This window comes from Astyanax mexicanus, chromosome 22 (assembly GCF_023375975.1).
Source record: "Astyanax mexicanus isolate ESR-SI-001 chromosome 22, AstMex3_surface, whole genome shotgun sequence".
Taxonomy (NCBI): Eukaryota; Metazoa; Chordata; class Actinopteri; order Characiformes; family Acestrorhamphidae; genus Astyanax; species Astyanax mexicanus.
Genome location: NC_064429.1, coordinates 14,005,217 through 14,023,941, shown reverse-complemented (window position 1 = coordinate 14,023,941; position 18,725 = coordinate 14,005,217). Strand labels below are relative to the sequence as shown.

At 36.3% G+C, this 18,725-nt stretch overlaps 1 protein-coding gene across 1 annotated transcript; it reads right to left on the bottom strand.

Annotated features, from left to right (window-relative positions):
* Positions 1 to 779: 779 nt before the first annotated feature.
* Positions 780 to 17,414, bottom strand: LOC103036383 (aldehyde dehydrogenase 2 family member). The gene is made up of 13 exons (XM_022685560.2): positions 17,173 to 17,414; positions 16,703 to 16,807; positions 15,212 to 15,352; positions 11,680 to 11,759; positions 8,784 to 8,895; positions 8,019 to 8,147; positions 6,493 to 6,606; positions 5,121 to 5,223; positions 4,776 to 4,960; positions 3,539 to 3,703; positions 3,254 to 3,411; positions 2,501 to 2,615; positions 780 to 1,227 (listed from the first exon to the last, which is right to left on the bottom strand). The coding sequence occupies exons 1-13, from the start codon at positions 17,296 to 17,298 to the stop codon at positions 1,195 to 1,197; spliced, it is 1,566 nt and encodes a 521-aa protein (XP_022541281.1). The 5' UTR covers positions 17,299 to 17,414; the 3' UTR covers positions 780 to 1,194.
* Between the last annotated feature and the right edge of the window lie 1,311 nt (positions 17,415 to 18,725).

Sequence of the window (18,725 nt, the reverse complement as noted above, 5' to 3'; positions counted from 1 at the left end):
ACAGGTCCCACTAGAGTATGTTGGGATGTAATGGCACACTCATGGAGTCTGTTCCTGACAGTTTGGAAATGCTGAAAGTCACTTTGAAGAGCTTCGGACACTCCTACTGTTGATTCTGGTATCTCATCTATGCTATTGATACTGGGCTGGGAGATGCAGCAAACCTTCTTGCGACAGTGTGCATGGATGTGCCGTCCTCGAGAAGCTTGAAAAGGGCTAAAGGCTGCAGGTACCGCATTATGCTACCAACAGTGACAAGGACACCAGCAAATCGCAAAGCTAGAGAAGAATCAATCAGTCAGGAAGGATAAGGAGAGAGTATTTGTCTGTAGCACCACCAGTAAGACCATTGTCTTTGTGGGGGTTGTCTTGCTGTTGTCTCTTTCATTTGCACCAGAGCAGTTAAACTTGATTCACCATTACTTACGCTTCCTAACTGGGCAGATTTGGGCAGAGTTTTACTAGCTTTTGTTATACTGTCATTAATAAGTGTGTACAAGAGAAGCTGCCACAAGATCCTTTAATCCATTTTGCTGTTAATGCTGATAAATATTTACATACAGGTAAAATACAGTTGGAAAAGAACTGTAACGATTAAAATCACTGGAATTTATATCATAGTAAAGATCACAAACATATTCATCAAAGCCTCTTCCTCAAAGTGCCTCCCTTTATCTAAAGTGTAATTTATTCTGAAATGTAAACATAACCAACATATGAATCAGGAAAAAAGTCTGTGGGAAAAAAAAAAAAAAAAAAAAAGACAAAATCCACCAAAATATGCTTTGAAGCATTTATTATAGAAAAGCAACGGTGCAGCAACACAGTCAACACCAGCGTAGAAATCAGCTCACTCTATCAAAATGGAACACAAAGAATGTCAACAGAATATGGAATATATTTTTTTATATAGAAATTATATAGAAATGATCATGGTAAATAAATGTCTCTAACAGTCTATTTTTTTAATGATCATTTTTTTATTTAAAAAAAAATGTGCTTTGAAACTGGGGATTACAAAAATACAGATCCTCTTAGAGCTTTAGTTAAGGAACAGTTTTATACGTCATTTAAACATCTCTCGAAGAGATCATGTGCGTCGTTCATTTGTATGAAACACAGAATGATTAAGAAAAAGCTCTGTGCTAATACTGTGTGCTTTTCACGCAGAGTTGAAGAGCAGGAGCATGCCATTTAGGAATTTTTCTGGGGGATTTTAGTTGTTACCTGTAAGGAAAAAAAAAAAGAATAAAAAAAAAATCACTAAAACATTTACATTAATATCAGCTTTCTATTTATACAACACACACACACACAATGACCATCTTCTTGTTTCTATGCTCACTGCTCCATCATATCAGCTTTCTATAGGAGCACTTTGTAGTTCTATCATTATGAACTGCATACCTTCAGTATTTTATTTTTGCATATTTTTAAAGTGTCCACTTACTGTGCACTTTATTAGACACTCCTACCCAACAGTGCATAGTGAGTGGACACAGAGTTTAAACAAAAATGTTCAGTTAATCTCAACTCATTTACCTTCGTTGGTGAGTGAGTACAGCTAGCTGCACTCTACAACACTACATATGATTTTCTTTGGGAGTAACAACAGGAAATGTGTCAGAACATACAGTGAGTGTGCATGTGGCCTTGTTCTGAGAAGGTCAGAAGTATAATGAATCACCATGTGTCACCATGTTTAAGCTGTGTTTTAGTGGTAAGATACTGTGGGTAAGTGTGGGAATAACAGGGCTTCTCACAATATGATATCACAATACACTGGCTAAAGTAAAGATGCTAGCACAATACTGTGATTTTGCATTACTCAATATTTCAAAGCATCTGTGTTACTGAAGCAGGAATTATGGATTTACTGGTGTCAGTTTCACAGAACACATCAACCGCAGATTTACCCTGTTCATTTGTTTAGTGCCACCAAATGCTCGGAGGAAAGGAGGCAGCCATAGTGGCAGCGCTTTAGACCGCTGGAAACACATAATTTTTTTAATGCAAATTAATTACACCACCAATATGTGCGGTGCAGGGGTGCACACGTTAGAACGCCACACCTACGACTAATTCAGTGGGTACGTCCCGCTGCTCGTATGGCGCTCATGCTTAAAATTCAGAAATCCTTAAAACTAAGCTGAGATGTTTACAATAAAGAGAAAAATTTAAGAGTTTCCTTTATCCAATTTATTTTGCATTCTTTATTCCAGCGCCCCATGTTGGCTTTATCTCCCCTCAAACATACAAGTATATACCTGTATTTTAATTGACACCACTAACATAAATTTAATAGCATTTTATATTTCTTACATTTGTTCTTTTATTTATATTTAAATATCTATTATCTTAAGAAGAACAAATGCGATTTATCGCAGTTGATCACAGAATATTGTTGTGATTAATCAGATTAAATTTTTTAATCGATAGACACCACTACTTTTTAATGAATGTTTTATACATTCACAAGGAGAAAGTGAGGGTTACTTACAGTTTTGACTTCAGTGTACGCTTCCAGGCCATACTCTCCCATTTCACGCCCAGTACCTGAGGCCTTGTAGCCACCAAAGGGAGCCTGGACTCCAAACACATTGTAGCAGTTAATCCTGTTAATAAAAAAAAAATAAAATAAATAAAAATAGGAAAACTGTAGGAAAAAACGACTACAGAAACAGTATTAGATACATTTAGTTTTTGCTATCCAGTTTTAATAAAATTCCCACCATCCCAAAAACACACCAGACAGTTTACCCCTCTTTGTATTAAGGGAATCGCCGTCTAACAGAGCTTTATTTAACCCTCTAATGCTGTAGCAAAAAAAAAAAAAAAAACATTAATTTCTACATTTTTTAAATCATATTATGCTTTCACACCAACTTGTTTGGTCTGGACCAATGGACTTTTTTTATTTGGTCCAAACAATAATAGCAGGTGTGAAAGGTTCCACAGTCCAGACCAAAGGAACCAAATTTTGATATATGCCCCATGGTCCTGTTTGTTTGCACTGGGAAGCACTTTTCTGGTAGTTTGGACTTTTGGATCAATACAGGAAGTTGAGAAAGGCCACCATAAACCGTTCATACAAAAGAATAAAACAATACAGAAGAAAAGGGTGCATCAAATTCTGGCAGGAGAGCAGAATTTAGCAAAAAAACATGGAAAAGCAGCTTCAGAAACAGAAAAGAAATGTCAAGTGTTGGGTAACTGCTGAGAGACAAGTGTTATTGGCCCGTTACTGACATACCAGACTGTTCCAGCACGGAGACTGTTAGAGATGTAATGTGCTTTGTTGATATCAGTGGTGCAGACAGCAGCAGCCAGCCCATAATTGGTGTCATTGGCCCTCTCGATCACCTCCTCTATAGTCTTAAACTTCAGAATCTGCATTACTGGCCCAAAGATCTAAAACACACACAAAGTTAAATTCAGTATTTCAACCAAATATTAACCTTCATTTGAACATGACTGCAGTTATTTTGTATTGACAGCAATAAAACAAGCTTGGTTTTAATTAGCTTTAAAAACATACCTCTTCACGGGCAATTTTCATGTCGTCCTGAACTTCTCCAAATACAGTGGGCTGGATGAAGTAACCACGGTCTGCAGCCACACCACCTCCATACATCAGCTTCGCACCTTCCTTCTTGCCACTGCTGATGTAACCCAAGATCTTCTTAAACTGTTCATCATCGACCTTCAGTCAAGAAATCAGAAATTTCATATGAAGATTTACACAACTAATTCCAATGTGTACCTATAATAAAAGTCAAATTTAATAAAGAAGCAGTAGAATTAAGGATCATATGAGAAATATTAACACTGCATGATTCGAGTAAGATTTTCTCAAAAATATAAATATACTGTATACACTCCCTAACAAAAAATAAGATGTTCGTTGATAAACAAAATCACATATGTAAGCATTTACAATATTAGAGTGAAAAATTACATTTATTAGAGAAAACTGTACAAGTAAGGAAAGGAGGCTCTAATAAAAAATGGGAGTGCCTCCTCCGATACTAAGTCAGCCACCGCCTCTTTTCAATCTGCTGCTGATGCAGCATTGCCGAGTAGCATCACAGTGCGCTCAGAGGAAAGGGCAGCGACTTATTTCTGACGCCCCCAATTGTGCTCTCTCAGGGCTTTAGCAGCTGATGGCACACTGCATGAACAGGATTCGAGCCAGCTAGAGTTTCTTTTAATAAATTCTAGATTGCTGGTGCCCAGTCGGGCAGCTCGAGCCTGGATACAACATGAGATATGGCACACTGGTTTTACAGCTGTGTTTTTAGATCCCATTGATATAGAGTCAAAATGAGTGGTTGGATAATTGGGCTTGTAAATTGGGGTGAAAATGTATATGAATATGTATTTTTTTTTTAAAGAAGTCGGTAGTGTCCCTGATTTCTAGTTCCTGACAACCTTGTACCTGAGATATCATTCTTAAGATCACTGAGATTTTTAGCACATATTAATTTTCAAGCCCAAGAAGACCAATTTGTGGGCTCTAGTTTATATTTTAAATATAGAAAAATGCCTCATGAACAGAAAGATTTATTAAAAATTTACATTATTTTGTTTTTACTGTGCTCTAAACTAAATTAAATTCTGGGTGGAGTGAACTTAAAGGGACTGGCTAATTTAGTGTTAGCTTAGCACCCCCACATCGTGTCACTTCAGATTCAGTTATTTAGATTTTTGGCCAAATTACCCTTAAATGCTATTTAAATTAAATAGCTAATTTTGCTGCCACTAAGGCATCATACCTGTGGACCCTGGTCAGTCTTAAGGTCAAAGGGATTCCCCACCACCCTCTTCTTTGCTCTCTCCACACTACGCTCCACAAACTCATTGTAGATGCTCTCCTGCACATAGGTACGAGAGCCTGCAGAGCAGCACTGACCCATGTTGAAGAAGATGGCCATATGGGCCTGCTCCACAGCTTCCTCCACTGTCAGTGCAAAAAAAAAAAATAATAAGTTCAGCAAATCTCTCACTTTTCACTTTTTTATATTCATGGCAATTCATAAATTATTTTTTTTGTAAAAGAAAGAAATTCACTTTTAAAAATACATAAAAAATGATGGCATTTGATCAGAGGATGTACTTACTGTTGGCATCAGACAAAATAATATTGGGACTCTTCCCTCCAAGTTCCAGAGTAACTTTCTTCAGGTTGCTTGCGCCAGCAGCTTGCTGGATAATGTGACCTACCTATGAAATGAAAGAACATGTACATCAGTATAGCAGCAAAGTTACAATTGAATCACATCTCTACTTACAGTTACTTACAGTAGGAAAAGTCACAAAGAAACAAACAGTCTATAATTTTATGATAGGTTTATTTTAAGAGAGATTATCAACAGAATATCAATAAAAAATCTTAATCTCAAATCTGTGGAGGAAGCAGAAAGTTCTAGTTGCCCAGAATCATCCTGGAAATCTTCAGGATTTGAAGCACTTCTGTGAAGATGAGTAGGCCAAAATCCCCAATAAGATTTTTCTCTACCAAGTACTAAGCCACATTTCGCTTGAGGATCAGATACTTATTTTATCTAATCAAATCACAAATTAATTTGTAAGTTTTATTTAATGTTTTTTTTCCTATTTTTTGTTGATATTGTGCCTTTCTTCTGTTCTACCATAAAACCTACATTTTTGTAACTTACAACTTACAAATTCAGCAGGGAACAAATAAATAATTTTCCTCACTGTACTAGTGCATTAAAAAAATGAATATCAATAAAAATGTAACTTTATTTCAGTAATTGAGTTCAAAATGTAAAACTCATTATATAGATACATTGGATTTCATTGGATTACAGCCAATGAAAACCCAAAAATCAGCACCTCAGAAAATTAGAATATTATATAAGACCAGATTTTGGACTTGATATAACACAGTGGATCAACACCTGCAGATGACATCCCTTGATTTTTAAATGAAATGCAGAATATACTGATGGTCAGTGATGGTTGAGAGACAAGTGCAAAGTCAGTGCAGAAAATCTTACAGCACTTCATGCTTCCCTCTGCTGACAACTTTTATGGAGATGCAGATTTCCTTTTCCAGCAGGACTTGGCCCACTGCCCACACTGCCAAAAGTACTTCGTAATGAGACACTGATTTTTGGGTTTTCATTGGCTGTAATCCATAATCATCAACAATAAAATGAATAAATGTTTAAAATAGATCACTCTGTGTTTAATACATCTATATAATATATGAATTTCACATTTTGAATTGAATTACTGAAATAAAGTAACTTTTTAATGATATTCTTTTTTTTTTTAACTGCACTAGTATATGTAATGTGATGACTATGATTAAACCCAGGCTACTGCTGGGATTAGAAGGGGAACTAATCGGTTTGCTACATTTTATTTAATGTTATTTTGTATGTTATGTAATTTATTAGAATTAGAATATTATCTAGGACTACGTCCCAAAATCATTAATGAGAGCAAATTTAAAACTCTTGCCTCTGTGGAGCCAGTAAAGGCAATTTTGTCCACATCCATGTGAGAAGAAATGGCAGCTCCAGCTGTATGACCCAGTCCAGAGATGATGTTCACAACACCAGGAGGGAAGCCCACCTAAAAGGTTTACAAGGAAAGAAGAAAAGGGAAATAAAGAAAGTTAAAAAACAAAAGTGAGTGATGTTATCTGTGATCTATGCATTTAATCATTTTACCACCAAGGCTATGTGAGTGTTCTGGTTTATGTTCTCATTTTAAATAACGGTGGTGGAATGAGATACTGTGTGTGTGCATGTGTAGTAGTACACACTCTGATATCTGTTGACCACTGATATGAAATTACTGTTTAAAAGTGAAGATTATTTTACATTTCTACAGGATCATCATTAGCCTTAGTCTTAACATCCCCACGGTAAACTGCTAGTTAACTGCTTAATACTGGTTTAAAAAGTAAAACTTTTTATTTAGTTTCAGATATTATATTATGTTTTTATGCTCCACCATAAAAGTACTTCCACATTGCAGACTCTTTTTTTTTTTGGGCTCGCCACAACCTCCCCACCTCTTTGGAGGACCAATTAAGTGTCATTAGTGTTAGTGTTAATAAAAAGAAAAGAAAATATAGCAAGTAAAAAGACAAATATTAAGAAACAACAAATAGAACAGAACAGCTATAAAAATATATAAACTAAATAATGCAAATAATTATTTTTGCTTTGTATGTGGAGACTGTGTTGATCTGTTTGTGAGAGCTGATAAGGTCACTGATGTAAAACGTTGTTTAGTGCTGATAATTTTTATGTGTGTTACTGAATTCTGTTTTTAATAGATATTTTCCCATTTCTGTGTGTTCTATGAGTAAGTGTTCCTTTAATTTCCAATTTGGATGTTTTTTTAGGTGATGGTTAGCACCAACAAAAGTGCTCTGTTAATCTCCTGGTGTAGGTCTGTGTTTGAAGCATCTCCCAGCAGACAGAGTGATGGGGATGGGGATGGGGGGGGGGGGTTTGATGTTTGATGGGTGGACAAGCGTGCATGTAGTTGTCTGTGTGAATTTCTTTATATTGTATAAAGTGGAGGTTAATATTATTAGTCATGTTAAATGTGTTTTTGAGAAATCGGTGGTGAGAGTAGTTGAGAGATCTTCTTCCCATTTCTTTGTTGGTACAGAGACTGTTTGATCTAACTGAGATAAAAACCTGTACATTTTAGAGAGAGTTTTGTCTGAAAAGCAGATATTGAGATTTTTCTTAATTGGTTTATTCTAGCCTTGCTTTGTCCTTCATTTTTGAGTTTATTATTGCTCTAAGTTGTAGATATTCCAAAAATTGGTTGCTCTCAATGCCATATTTATGTTTCAGATGTGACATTGTTGCCAGGTTATTGTTCAATATGCAGACTCTAAAGTCTTATTTACTTTCCTGACTGGGTTAGGACATCCTTAATATACTGTGCATAGCTGCAGAAGGTTTGTCCTTATTTATCTGGGTTAGGGTGCAGTAATGAATGCAAGCATCAAAGCATCAAACCTCCTTGATGAGGCTGGCCACGTAGAGTGCAGTGAGAGGCGTCTGTTCTGCTACTTTCATGACTATGGTGTTGCCAGTTGCCAGAGCAGGACCGAGCTTCCACGCCTGCATCAACAGAGGGAAGTTCCACTATAGCAGGAAGGAGAGAGAGAGAAAGAGAGAGAGAGGGAGAGAGAGAGAAAGCAATATATTAAAAACACTTAGCAGTGTCTGCAAAAAAAATAAGAGAAGCACAAATGAGAAGCAACAGACATTTAATAAGTACAATACAATAGTAATATTCTACTCCACACACAAAAATACATTTTATAAATAAAGGTTACAACACAGTCGTCCTGAAATAAACTCTGAACTTGTTTTTTGAACTCTGAATTTTCTTTTTTAAATTCTGTTTTTACTTTGCTTCCTTATCTTTTTCTCTAGCTCAGTGACCAAGACCTTTTCCACTCCTGTTTCCAGCTTTTTCCCCCCATGACAAACAAAAACACACTGTACAGCTAAATCTTGCAATGTAATCCACTTTTCACTTAGCCAGATTATGTAATAATGACCAAAAATATCCTTGATTTAATGATCAAGCTAAACTTAATATTTAACCTTTGCTACTTTGTAAAAACAAAATAAATCCTCTAGTTTTCCACTGCCAATTGCAGCACAGTGTATGAAATAAATAAAATAAGTGAATATTAAGGAAGCAATACTTCATTAATAAAGAGCTAGGCAAGATACAATTATGTTAGCAAAAGTTTTGTGGTGCACACTTACAGGAATAATCTGGCCACACACTCCAACAGGCTCATGTCGGGTGTAACAGAAGAAATCACCATCAATGGGAACTGTCTTACCCTCCCATTTGTCTGCCCAGCCAGCGTAGTACCTGCAAAACACCATTACCACAACTGAAAAACAGACACACACCCTTGTGTACTACCAAAGCAGTGTAAACTACACAGTGTAAACTACACAGTAATGATTCCCCTCCCAGAAACTGCATTTGTGGTAAAAGCACCAATTTTCACTAGAAATTGAGTCTAACAGCTTAACAGTACCATTACCCGTTCTGTCATGTTTTTGCATTATGTGGTGCTAAATAAGGCAGCCTGTTGAGTCAATTACAACATTTACCAAGCAAACGAATGCTGAAAATTCACAAGAAAAAAAGCATTATGTAAAACGCTGCATTAACCAAAACTAAATGCATTTAAAAACGCTGCATTAACTAAAAACTAAATGCATTTCAAAAACGCTGCATTAACTAAAATTAAATGCATTTCAAAAACGCTGCTTTAACTAAAATTAAATGCATTTCAAAAACGCTGCATTAACTAAAATTAAATGCATTTAAAACCACTGCATTAACTGAAACTAAATGCATTTCAAAAATGTTGCATTAACTAAAACTTAAATACATTTTAAAAATGCTGCATTAACTAAAACAATGCATTTCAAAAACGCTGCATTAATCGAAACTAAATGCATTTAAAAATGCTACATTAACTAAAACTAAATGCATTTAAAAATGCTGCATTAACTAAAACTAAATGCATTTAAAAACGCTGCATTAACTAAAACTAAATGCATTTCAAAAACGCTGCATTAACTTAAATTAAACGCATTACAAAAAAACGCTGCATTAACTAAAACTAAATGCATTTCAAAAACGCTGCATTAACTAAAATTAAATGCATTTAAAAATGCTGCATTAACTAAAACTAAATGCATTTAAAAACGCTGCATTAACTAAAACTAAATGCATTTCAAAAACGCTGCATTAACTTAAATTAAACGCATTTAAAAATGCTGCAATAAAAAAATACTGCAATAACCACAAATAAATGAATTCCAAAATGCTGCAATTAAAAAAAATGCTGCCTAACCAAAACAAAATCTATTAATCAAAACTAAATAAAATTAAAAAACGCTGCATTTCAAAACAACTGCATTAACTCAAACTAAATGCATTTTAAAACACTTCATTAACTAAAACTAAATGCATTAACCAAAACGCTGCATTAACTGAAATCAGCTGTTGTGTTCTCAGCTTTTGTTTGCTTTGTAAATGTTGGTGTAATATGACTCAGCAGGCTCCCAAAGCTAAAAGCAAACACACAATCAAACACTCAAACACATTTTTTATTTGGACTACTACAGAATGTATTCCATTTCAAACATAGAAATAGACCCTTTTGCAAAACAAACAAACAAAGGAACATTAGAAATGCACTGTCAGAGAGCTGTTACTATATTACTGAAGTAGTGGGCTGTATAAGGGGTAGTGAGGAATTAAAGATTCAGTTCATCGGTGGATTAACATGGAGTTGTGAATTGCTAACTAAGTATTTTTTATTGTAAAAAAAAAATAACAATACACTCTACTCTTTAAAACATGTGATGTTAATGTGATGGAACATGTTCACTGAATGGTCAATAAGAATCACATGCTACAGTTCTTCTGGTAGATTCACATTAAAAACGCCTGTTAGCTCTGAGCACACTGTGGATGAATGCTTTGCTTATGGGAACATTGGTGTTACCTCGGCAAGAGAACGTACACAAGAGAAAACCACAAACCAGATTTCTGTTGCACTTAACCCTGCCACATTAAATGCATTATAATAGCAGTTGGAATCAAGCTATTAAGCTTGATGACTGTATCAGTATCAATGTGGGGCTGGGTTACACTTCTGTGCTTTAGCAAACTAACTCAATGGACCATATCTTTACGGGTATTAGGATTCTTTACAGTCCCAGTGGCTGTAGGGAGAATGTTTTAAGCTAGAGTTATCCAACATCCTAAAGCAGTCAATCCTTTTCAGCCGACCAATTAAAGTACAGAGTTTTAAAATCTTCTACCCACTAATTTTTATATCACTGTTAGATTAGTTTAAATTTCTCCTGAATTGTTCCCCCTTGCCTCTCAAAAGTGGCCCAAAAAACGAATAAAAACGTCTGTTTTACGAAAGCCGTACCACGCTTCAAAAAAGACAAGCAACATAAGTTTCTATGATCCTGCAACATTCTAAATTTTAACAAACTGGAATACAAAACCAACACAGAAAGAGTTGAATCATATCTCGTTTCAGCATATAAAACGATATATGTATGTGTGTGTGTGTGTATATATATATATATATATATATATATATATATGTATATATATATCTTCTGTATGTATATATATATATATATATATATATATATATATATATATATATATATATATATATATACACACACACACTATATATATATACATACAGAAGAGTGGTGCTGACAGGCTGTTTAAAGGTAAGTCCGTTCCCATTTCCCATTCGCTTCTATTTAAATGGAATGTTTTCACCCATAAGAGGTCTGGTTTTGATTGATTTGGATTAAAATTTATTAATTCATATTTCAATATTTATTTATTTAAAAATACAGGTTATTAAAAAATTGGTAACTAATTTACAAATCCCAAAAATCAATTCTGCTACCTAAAAGGCTTACTAAAATACTTAATAAAATATTAGACTGAAAAACAGGCTTAACCTGAGCCTGGGAAATAAACGTGTATTCAGTATCTGGCACTAACACTACTAGTTATTACAACACAATCACACAAATTTGCAATTTAAATGTGATCCTATATTTAGTGTAGCTGCTGCAAAACATCAGGCCTTACCTCAGGCACTTAACCACCATGGGCACATCAACAGAGTAGGCCACGGAAAACGGCTTTCCATTGTCTAGAGTCTCCAGCTCCTGTCAATAAAAAGCTTAATGAGAAATTAATTAAGCCAAATTGCAAGTCATGCTTTGTTTGACTCTGGCTTTGTTTGGATAGTGATATTTCACCATCTCCCACACAAACACACATTCCTTATATGGATCTGGTCTCTAGCGACATCAAAGCTGGAGACCAGAGACGTAGCTTTCTAAATCTGGGACTGTTTGTGCTTGTGTATCAGCAGTATATCCGGAGGAGGAAGAAAAAAATATAGCTAAAAAGAACACACTCCGTGCAGTCAAGCATGATGATGCCTTAGTAATATCTGGGTCTGCTTTGTTTCTTATGCCACTGGAAATTTGTGGATATAATATAATAATATAATAGGACTAGGGATGCACAATGATATTGGAATTATATCAGTATTGGTTCACATGGCACAACATTTTAAACCAACGTTTGCTGATGTATTTATTGTATGCTGGAAAAGGACCTAGCGCACTGCCCCAATTGGCCGACACTGGCCAAGCTAATTTGCAAATACTTTGATTTAAGCTAATTTTATCTCTTTTGTCTAGTCTCTCTGTACATAAGTGTGTATTTCGGATATCTGAATCAGCCCAGTATTCCGACATCTGTAAATCCCTAATTAGGACGTCTTCTGGGAAAACGTTCTATAAAGAAGGTGAAGATTGGGTCTCACTGGATCTTCCAACAGGAGGTTGATCCCAGGCATACATCAAATACAGAACGACTTGATTTCAGAAGAAGTCCTGGAAGATTCTGAAGTCTTGGCATCTAACATTGATCCCTATAGAAAATCTTTGCGATGTGAAGAGCGCATCACACAAATACAAGAACATCAGTGAACTGGACGCCACTGTCCATGAGGAATGTGCTAAGGTTTCTCAGAAGCTTTGATGCCAGAAGCTGGAACCTGGTACGGCATCTTGTTTGCAGAAGGTCACAAGAGCAAAAGGGTGCTCTAGTATGTGTTAAAGACGATGGTCATGTAGGGGTTAAACCATTCTAAGACTGCAGTAGTCAATAAAAGTGCTATTTCATGTCAAATATCGAGAAACAAATTACGCTAAGAAGCCTAATTTGCTGTAAGAGAATAATTTCAATTTTAATTCTAATGAAAGTAAAAGGGCCAATGTTAAAGACCTTTTGCCCTATGAACAGGCAAAAACATTTAGTTCATACACTGTAACAGTTCTTTCAACACAGGAAACAGACCACTGTAGATTTGACTCCCTCATGGTCCTTAGTTACATAACTCAGAGATCTGTCATTATGATTAAAGAGAGTAGCCTAGCCTGTAAGCAGAGACACATTCTTCTCTTTAGCACAGTAAAACTATTCTAAGTTAGACATGTCTGAATCATTTTGGTATTTTACTGTTTATTTTGTTATTGTAGCACTTTACAATGTCATAATCCTTCCAGCTCTGTACATATATATCCTAAACAAATATCACCTTTGGCTAACATTAGTAGTTGCTGCCAAGCATAACTTGCATAATCACAAATTAGACAAGATTACAGAGCGCTTTATCCCAGACAGTTTAAATTCTGACCTCAAATAAAACAAGGGCTTAAGATATCGTACACGAAGACTGCAAGAAGAAGTGCATTATTCAGAGTTTGTTCTTGCACTTTTAAATTGAATTTTTAGTCATATCATATCAAAGGGATTATGATCCTATACATTCAAAGTATAAGCACCATAAAAAGTAACTTACTGCTGTGGACACTGATCATAAAATCAGTTAGCTAAACTGTCTGGCTCTGAAACACAATAAAACTTTTATCCACTAAAAGATAACCTGTGTTTATGGTTAAAGGTGCAACCAAACATCAATATGGCTGATTTATCTATCTGTGCAGGGAGAACTCACTGGATCTTCATAACCTGTGCTGTGCTGGGTAAGGATGTTTAGGTGTCGATTTCCTTGTCGATGGTAGGAGCATACACATGGACATGGGGTGGCTATAAATGTAGCACTTTTATAGCAACAAATTCTTTTCTTTGGGTGGCGATAGATGAGAGTTATATGTAGCCCCACAACACTTTAATTATTTTTTAACTAATACTAGGGGTGGGCAATATGGCCCTTCAATAATATCATGATATTTACTGGTATTTTTTGTGATAACGATACTTCCTCTAACTCAGCCTAAAATACAACTCATTGGAAGTAGATGACCTCCTACTTGTAATCATTAAAAATAAAGTGGATAAAATTACTGTTTTTTTTATTTTTTAATACTATATCCTTTTCATACAGAGACATGCATGGGCAAGCCCTAGACTGATCACTGTCCACGCGTGCTGTATCAGCATGAAATAAATCTCTAAAGCAGAACTAATTTGCATTGTTAGAGAGGCCAGACTTTTGTAATCTTATTACTGTGCCAGACACAGTCCTACATGACCAGCTCTGCATATCCAAAAACATAGCAGCAGCCACCCTGAATGTTATATATATATATATATATATATATATATATATATATATATATATTCTTTTAAATCTCAGGAATGCACTTTGTGCAATACTAATTTGCTGCATATAAAGTCTCACTACTTGTTGGCAACATTTGTTTTATTGTGCAAAGCTGACATCAAACACAGCTTGATACTACAGCTCTGGAAAAAATAAGAATGATGAGTTTCTTTTATTTTACCAAATTAATAAACTTTGGAATATAACCAAGATGATCACAAAAGTCATCAAACCAAGCTGAATTGCTTGTTTTTTTGCACCCGGAGTGGCATAAAAAAAGCATCTAAAAGCAGTGTGTAAGACTAGTGGAGTAGAACATGATGCCAAGATGCATAAAAATGAAACAGGGTTTTTCCACCAAATATGGATTTTTTGAACTCTTAAAACTTTATGAATATGGACTTGTTTTCTTTGCATTATTTGAGGTCTAAAAGCTGTGCATCTTTTTAGTTATTTCAGCCATTTCTCATTTTCTGCAAATAAATGCTCTAAATTACAATATTTCTATTTGGAATTTGGGAGAAATGTTGTCTGTAGTTTATAGAATAAAACAACGATGTTCATTTTACTCAAACATATACCTATAAATAGCAAAATCAGAGAAACTGATTCAGAAACTGAAGTGGTCTCTTAATTTTTCCAGAGCTGTAGATAATACATACAAATGTTAACCTCTGACTCCACATAATTCAGTCATGTGAACAACAATTCAAATCTAGAACATCACTGGCCCTATAACTAAGCTGTGAAAAACTCTGGGAATTGGGTAAGTCAAGGGCGAATAGGCTGGGATGAGATATTGTTCTGTAGCCAAATTTGTGTAATTAAACATGCTTACCTCAATCAGTTTACTGTAAAAGAGTACTTTGACTTTAACCACATAGAAAGAAACTAAACACACTGAAAATACATTTTCAGTCCAGAAATCGTCCTAAAACTAAATACTGCTTCATAAAGCATAAACCAGAGGTTACTTACAGCCAGGTAGCCGGCGTCTCTCTCGACAGCATCAGCCAGGCGGTTCAGGAGCACCCCGCGCCTCGATGCGTCCATTCGTCTCCATGGAGACCCCAGCCTGAAGGCATCTCTGGCAGCCTTCACTGCTTTATCCACGTCCGCCTTAGAGAAGAGCAGACATACAGAGAAGTGAGACACCATAACAGCGTCTTCAATGTTTTCTAACAGCATCAGTCAAACAATAATATAAATGTTACCTTTATAATAAACAAAAGCATTATACTAACACTAGGCATAAACGCATCTTAACGTATCAGTGCTAACAAGGTTCCTTTTTTATGCCACTTCATATAACTGCAAACTAGGGCTAAACGATACAGGGAAAAATATATTTTGCTCTACTAATATTGATAACAACCTCTGTGTATCAAAGACTGGAGTAAAATAAAACATGAAACTGTTCAGATATAACCCACCACTGTGCACATATTGACTATTGCACATACATATTGTGCAGCATGCTGCAAAGTCTATTTTCTATATTTATTTTTTTCCTATCATGCAAAAAAAAATGTTACTGTAAACTACAGCTGTATAGCTTAACTGCCCCATTTGACCCTATAAACAGTACCAATCACAAGTTTGGACACACCTTAAATTCAGTCATTTTTTTGCATTGTATACTAATAGTAAAATCATCCAAACTATGAAGAAAAATATATGGTTTTTTTTTAGTAAATGAAAAAGTGTTAAAGTTTTATATTTTATATTTTTTAAAGTAGGCACCTCTTGCTTGGATGACTGCTTTTCACATCCAGGGCATCACAATCTTTGTTTGTTCGGCACTGAGGCGTCTGCCAACATTACCGCGGCGACACACTATATAGTGCACTATTTCTGTAATAGGGAGGGATTCCAAATGCAGCTCAAGAGTTACCTGTGTTACACAGGATAAGTTCATTAGAGTTACCAGCCTCAGAAATCACAGGTTAACAGCTCCCCAGATAAGAGCACCAGACTATTTTGGTTTGTTTAACACTTTTAAGTTACTACATGATTCCTTATGTGTTCCATTATAGTTTGAATTACTTCAGTGTTTATTTAGAATGTAGAAAATAAAAATAAATGTGTGTGTGTGTGTGTGTGTGTATGACGCACGTGAATAATTTGGAATCAGTAGCATTTTTTTTTTGTGCAATTAATTTCGCCACCAAGTTTCACCCCAACTTTTGCTGTAATCTACCCTGCCCATTGCACGGATTGTTTTATATTATTCGGATTAAACTGCACCTTATTAGCAGTTTAGCTCAATTAAAAAGAAGTATATTTGATAGGTGGATTGGATTGAGACAAGATCGTGTTCTCATCACAAGCGAACTGCTTCAGAAAAACAATCTGCGCACTTACACTTACACACACACACACACACACACACACACTCACACACTCACACACTCACACACTCACACACACACACACACACACACACACACACACACATAGCTTACATACCTTATCTCCCTCTGCAACCTCGCAGATGACCTCTCCAGTAGATGGGTTGATGGTGGGGAAGGTTTTCTTGCTCAGGGCATCATGCCACTCATTGTTAATGAAGAGCTGTAATACAGAAAGTTTAATTCAGTTTATAATCTTATACTGTTCTCCAGACTGGGATCACTGTGAGAAAAGACTGTGAGCTTTAATTCTCTGCACAGAAACTCCACCGTGACAATCAGATAAGCAGATAACTATTTCATGCCCACAGCTCAATTCTGGGTCCTAAACTGTAACTGTAACTACTCTCCACACTACCATATATCTCTGTATCTGAGAATATAAGGTAAAGTATGTGTCTAAAGTTAAAGTTAATATAAAAATGACTAAAAATCTGAGAATTCTGCCTGCAGGAGGAGCTCAGAGCTGCTGCAGGGTAGTTAACATGGTTAATGTTATTTACTGTAAGTAATGAACGCTGTCTGTACCTTGTTATAATGGACGTCGGGCTGCGGGTTGGGAGCGGGGATCGCTGCAGCGGAGTAGCGGCAGGCTGCGAGCCGGGGAGCGGCGGGCAGGAGCGGGCAGGCTCGGGTCAGTGCGGCGCGGAGCATGGCGGAGTCACACAACAGGTCCTGCTGGAGTCAGGAACTGCGGAGCTGCAGAAACCCACACACTTATTTACAGAGCTGGAGCCTCGGGATTCAGCCCCCGCAGAGAGTCCGCAGCGCCGCCCCTCAGAATGGCGGACAGAGCTCCAGTCACTACTGCGCATGCGCGAGAAGAAAATGTGTGTAAGTTATTATTGTAAGTTTTTTGTGTGTTGTTCATATTTCAATTAAACAATAAAACTTGTTTCTGCATTACAATATATAATTATTTCATTTAAATAAACATACATACAAATATACACGAGTATATAGGGCATTTCCCCAGGAAAGTACATGTTTATATGTGCACACAAAATAACTTTTTTTATACATTTTATTATTAAGAATAGTGTCTTGTACCTTGACTTAATTTCAAAAGCAAGATATGTAACGTTAAAACCATTAATAAAAAGTACATAGGGGGTTTCTGGTATGGCAGGATAGAGGAAAGACGTGTGTGTGTGGAGACATATTTTTTCATTTTCACTCCAATGTTACAGTGATTTGTATGTTTAAAGGTGTCATTCCATCTTTTTTTAATTCATTTTAAAATGTCTATGTGAGGTCTTTACTATGAATGAATGCTATTTGAGCTGTTTTTGTGGGAAAAAAAAAGTGCTCAGGTGTTTCTATTTAGCCCTGCTTTAGATTACTGAATTAGAGGTCTCTGAAGAAAAACAGGATTTGGCTCTTGCTCATGAATATTCATACATGCAAATATATCACCTCTGACTGGCTAACAGCACTACAGCAGAAATGCCTACCTGCCTTTCCCACAGTCAATTTTACAGCTCTAAAACTCAAAGGACATAATGTTTTTTTTTAGAGATACAGCCTTAGTTATAAAGATATAGCACTGGCTAGGCCAGTATTGCCGATATCAATACAGATACTTTTTAATATTTCAAGCTTCATAGATCCAAAGGATTCAAAAGGCCTGGGATAAAATTTCGCTGCAGAGCAACTCTTACAGACAGTAGACTTTAATAAATCCGCGTGCGCAGCAGTCAGTGCTAAAGCGCTGCCAGGTCTAAAGCGCTGCCACTATGAGCGGGAGGTCGCAGGTTCGAACCCCAGCTAATGCAGCTTTCCATCAAGCTGCTGGCACTCAGAGGGAACACAACTGATCTGTAAGCTGATGTGTGCTTTCCCCACATCACTCCTAGGGTGATGTCCACAGCACAGGGCGTCTGTGAGCAGATGTATCGGAGCCGAGCCGCTGTGCTTTCCTCCGAGCGTGCTGCAGTGGCTGACTTCACATGTATCAGAGGAAGCATGTGTTAGTCATCACCCTCCTGGTGTGTTGGGGCATCACTAGTGCATCACTAGTGGGCATCACTCACTAATGAGTGGGTTGGGTATTTGGCCGTGTAAATTGGGGAGAAAATGGG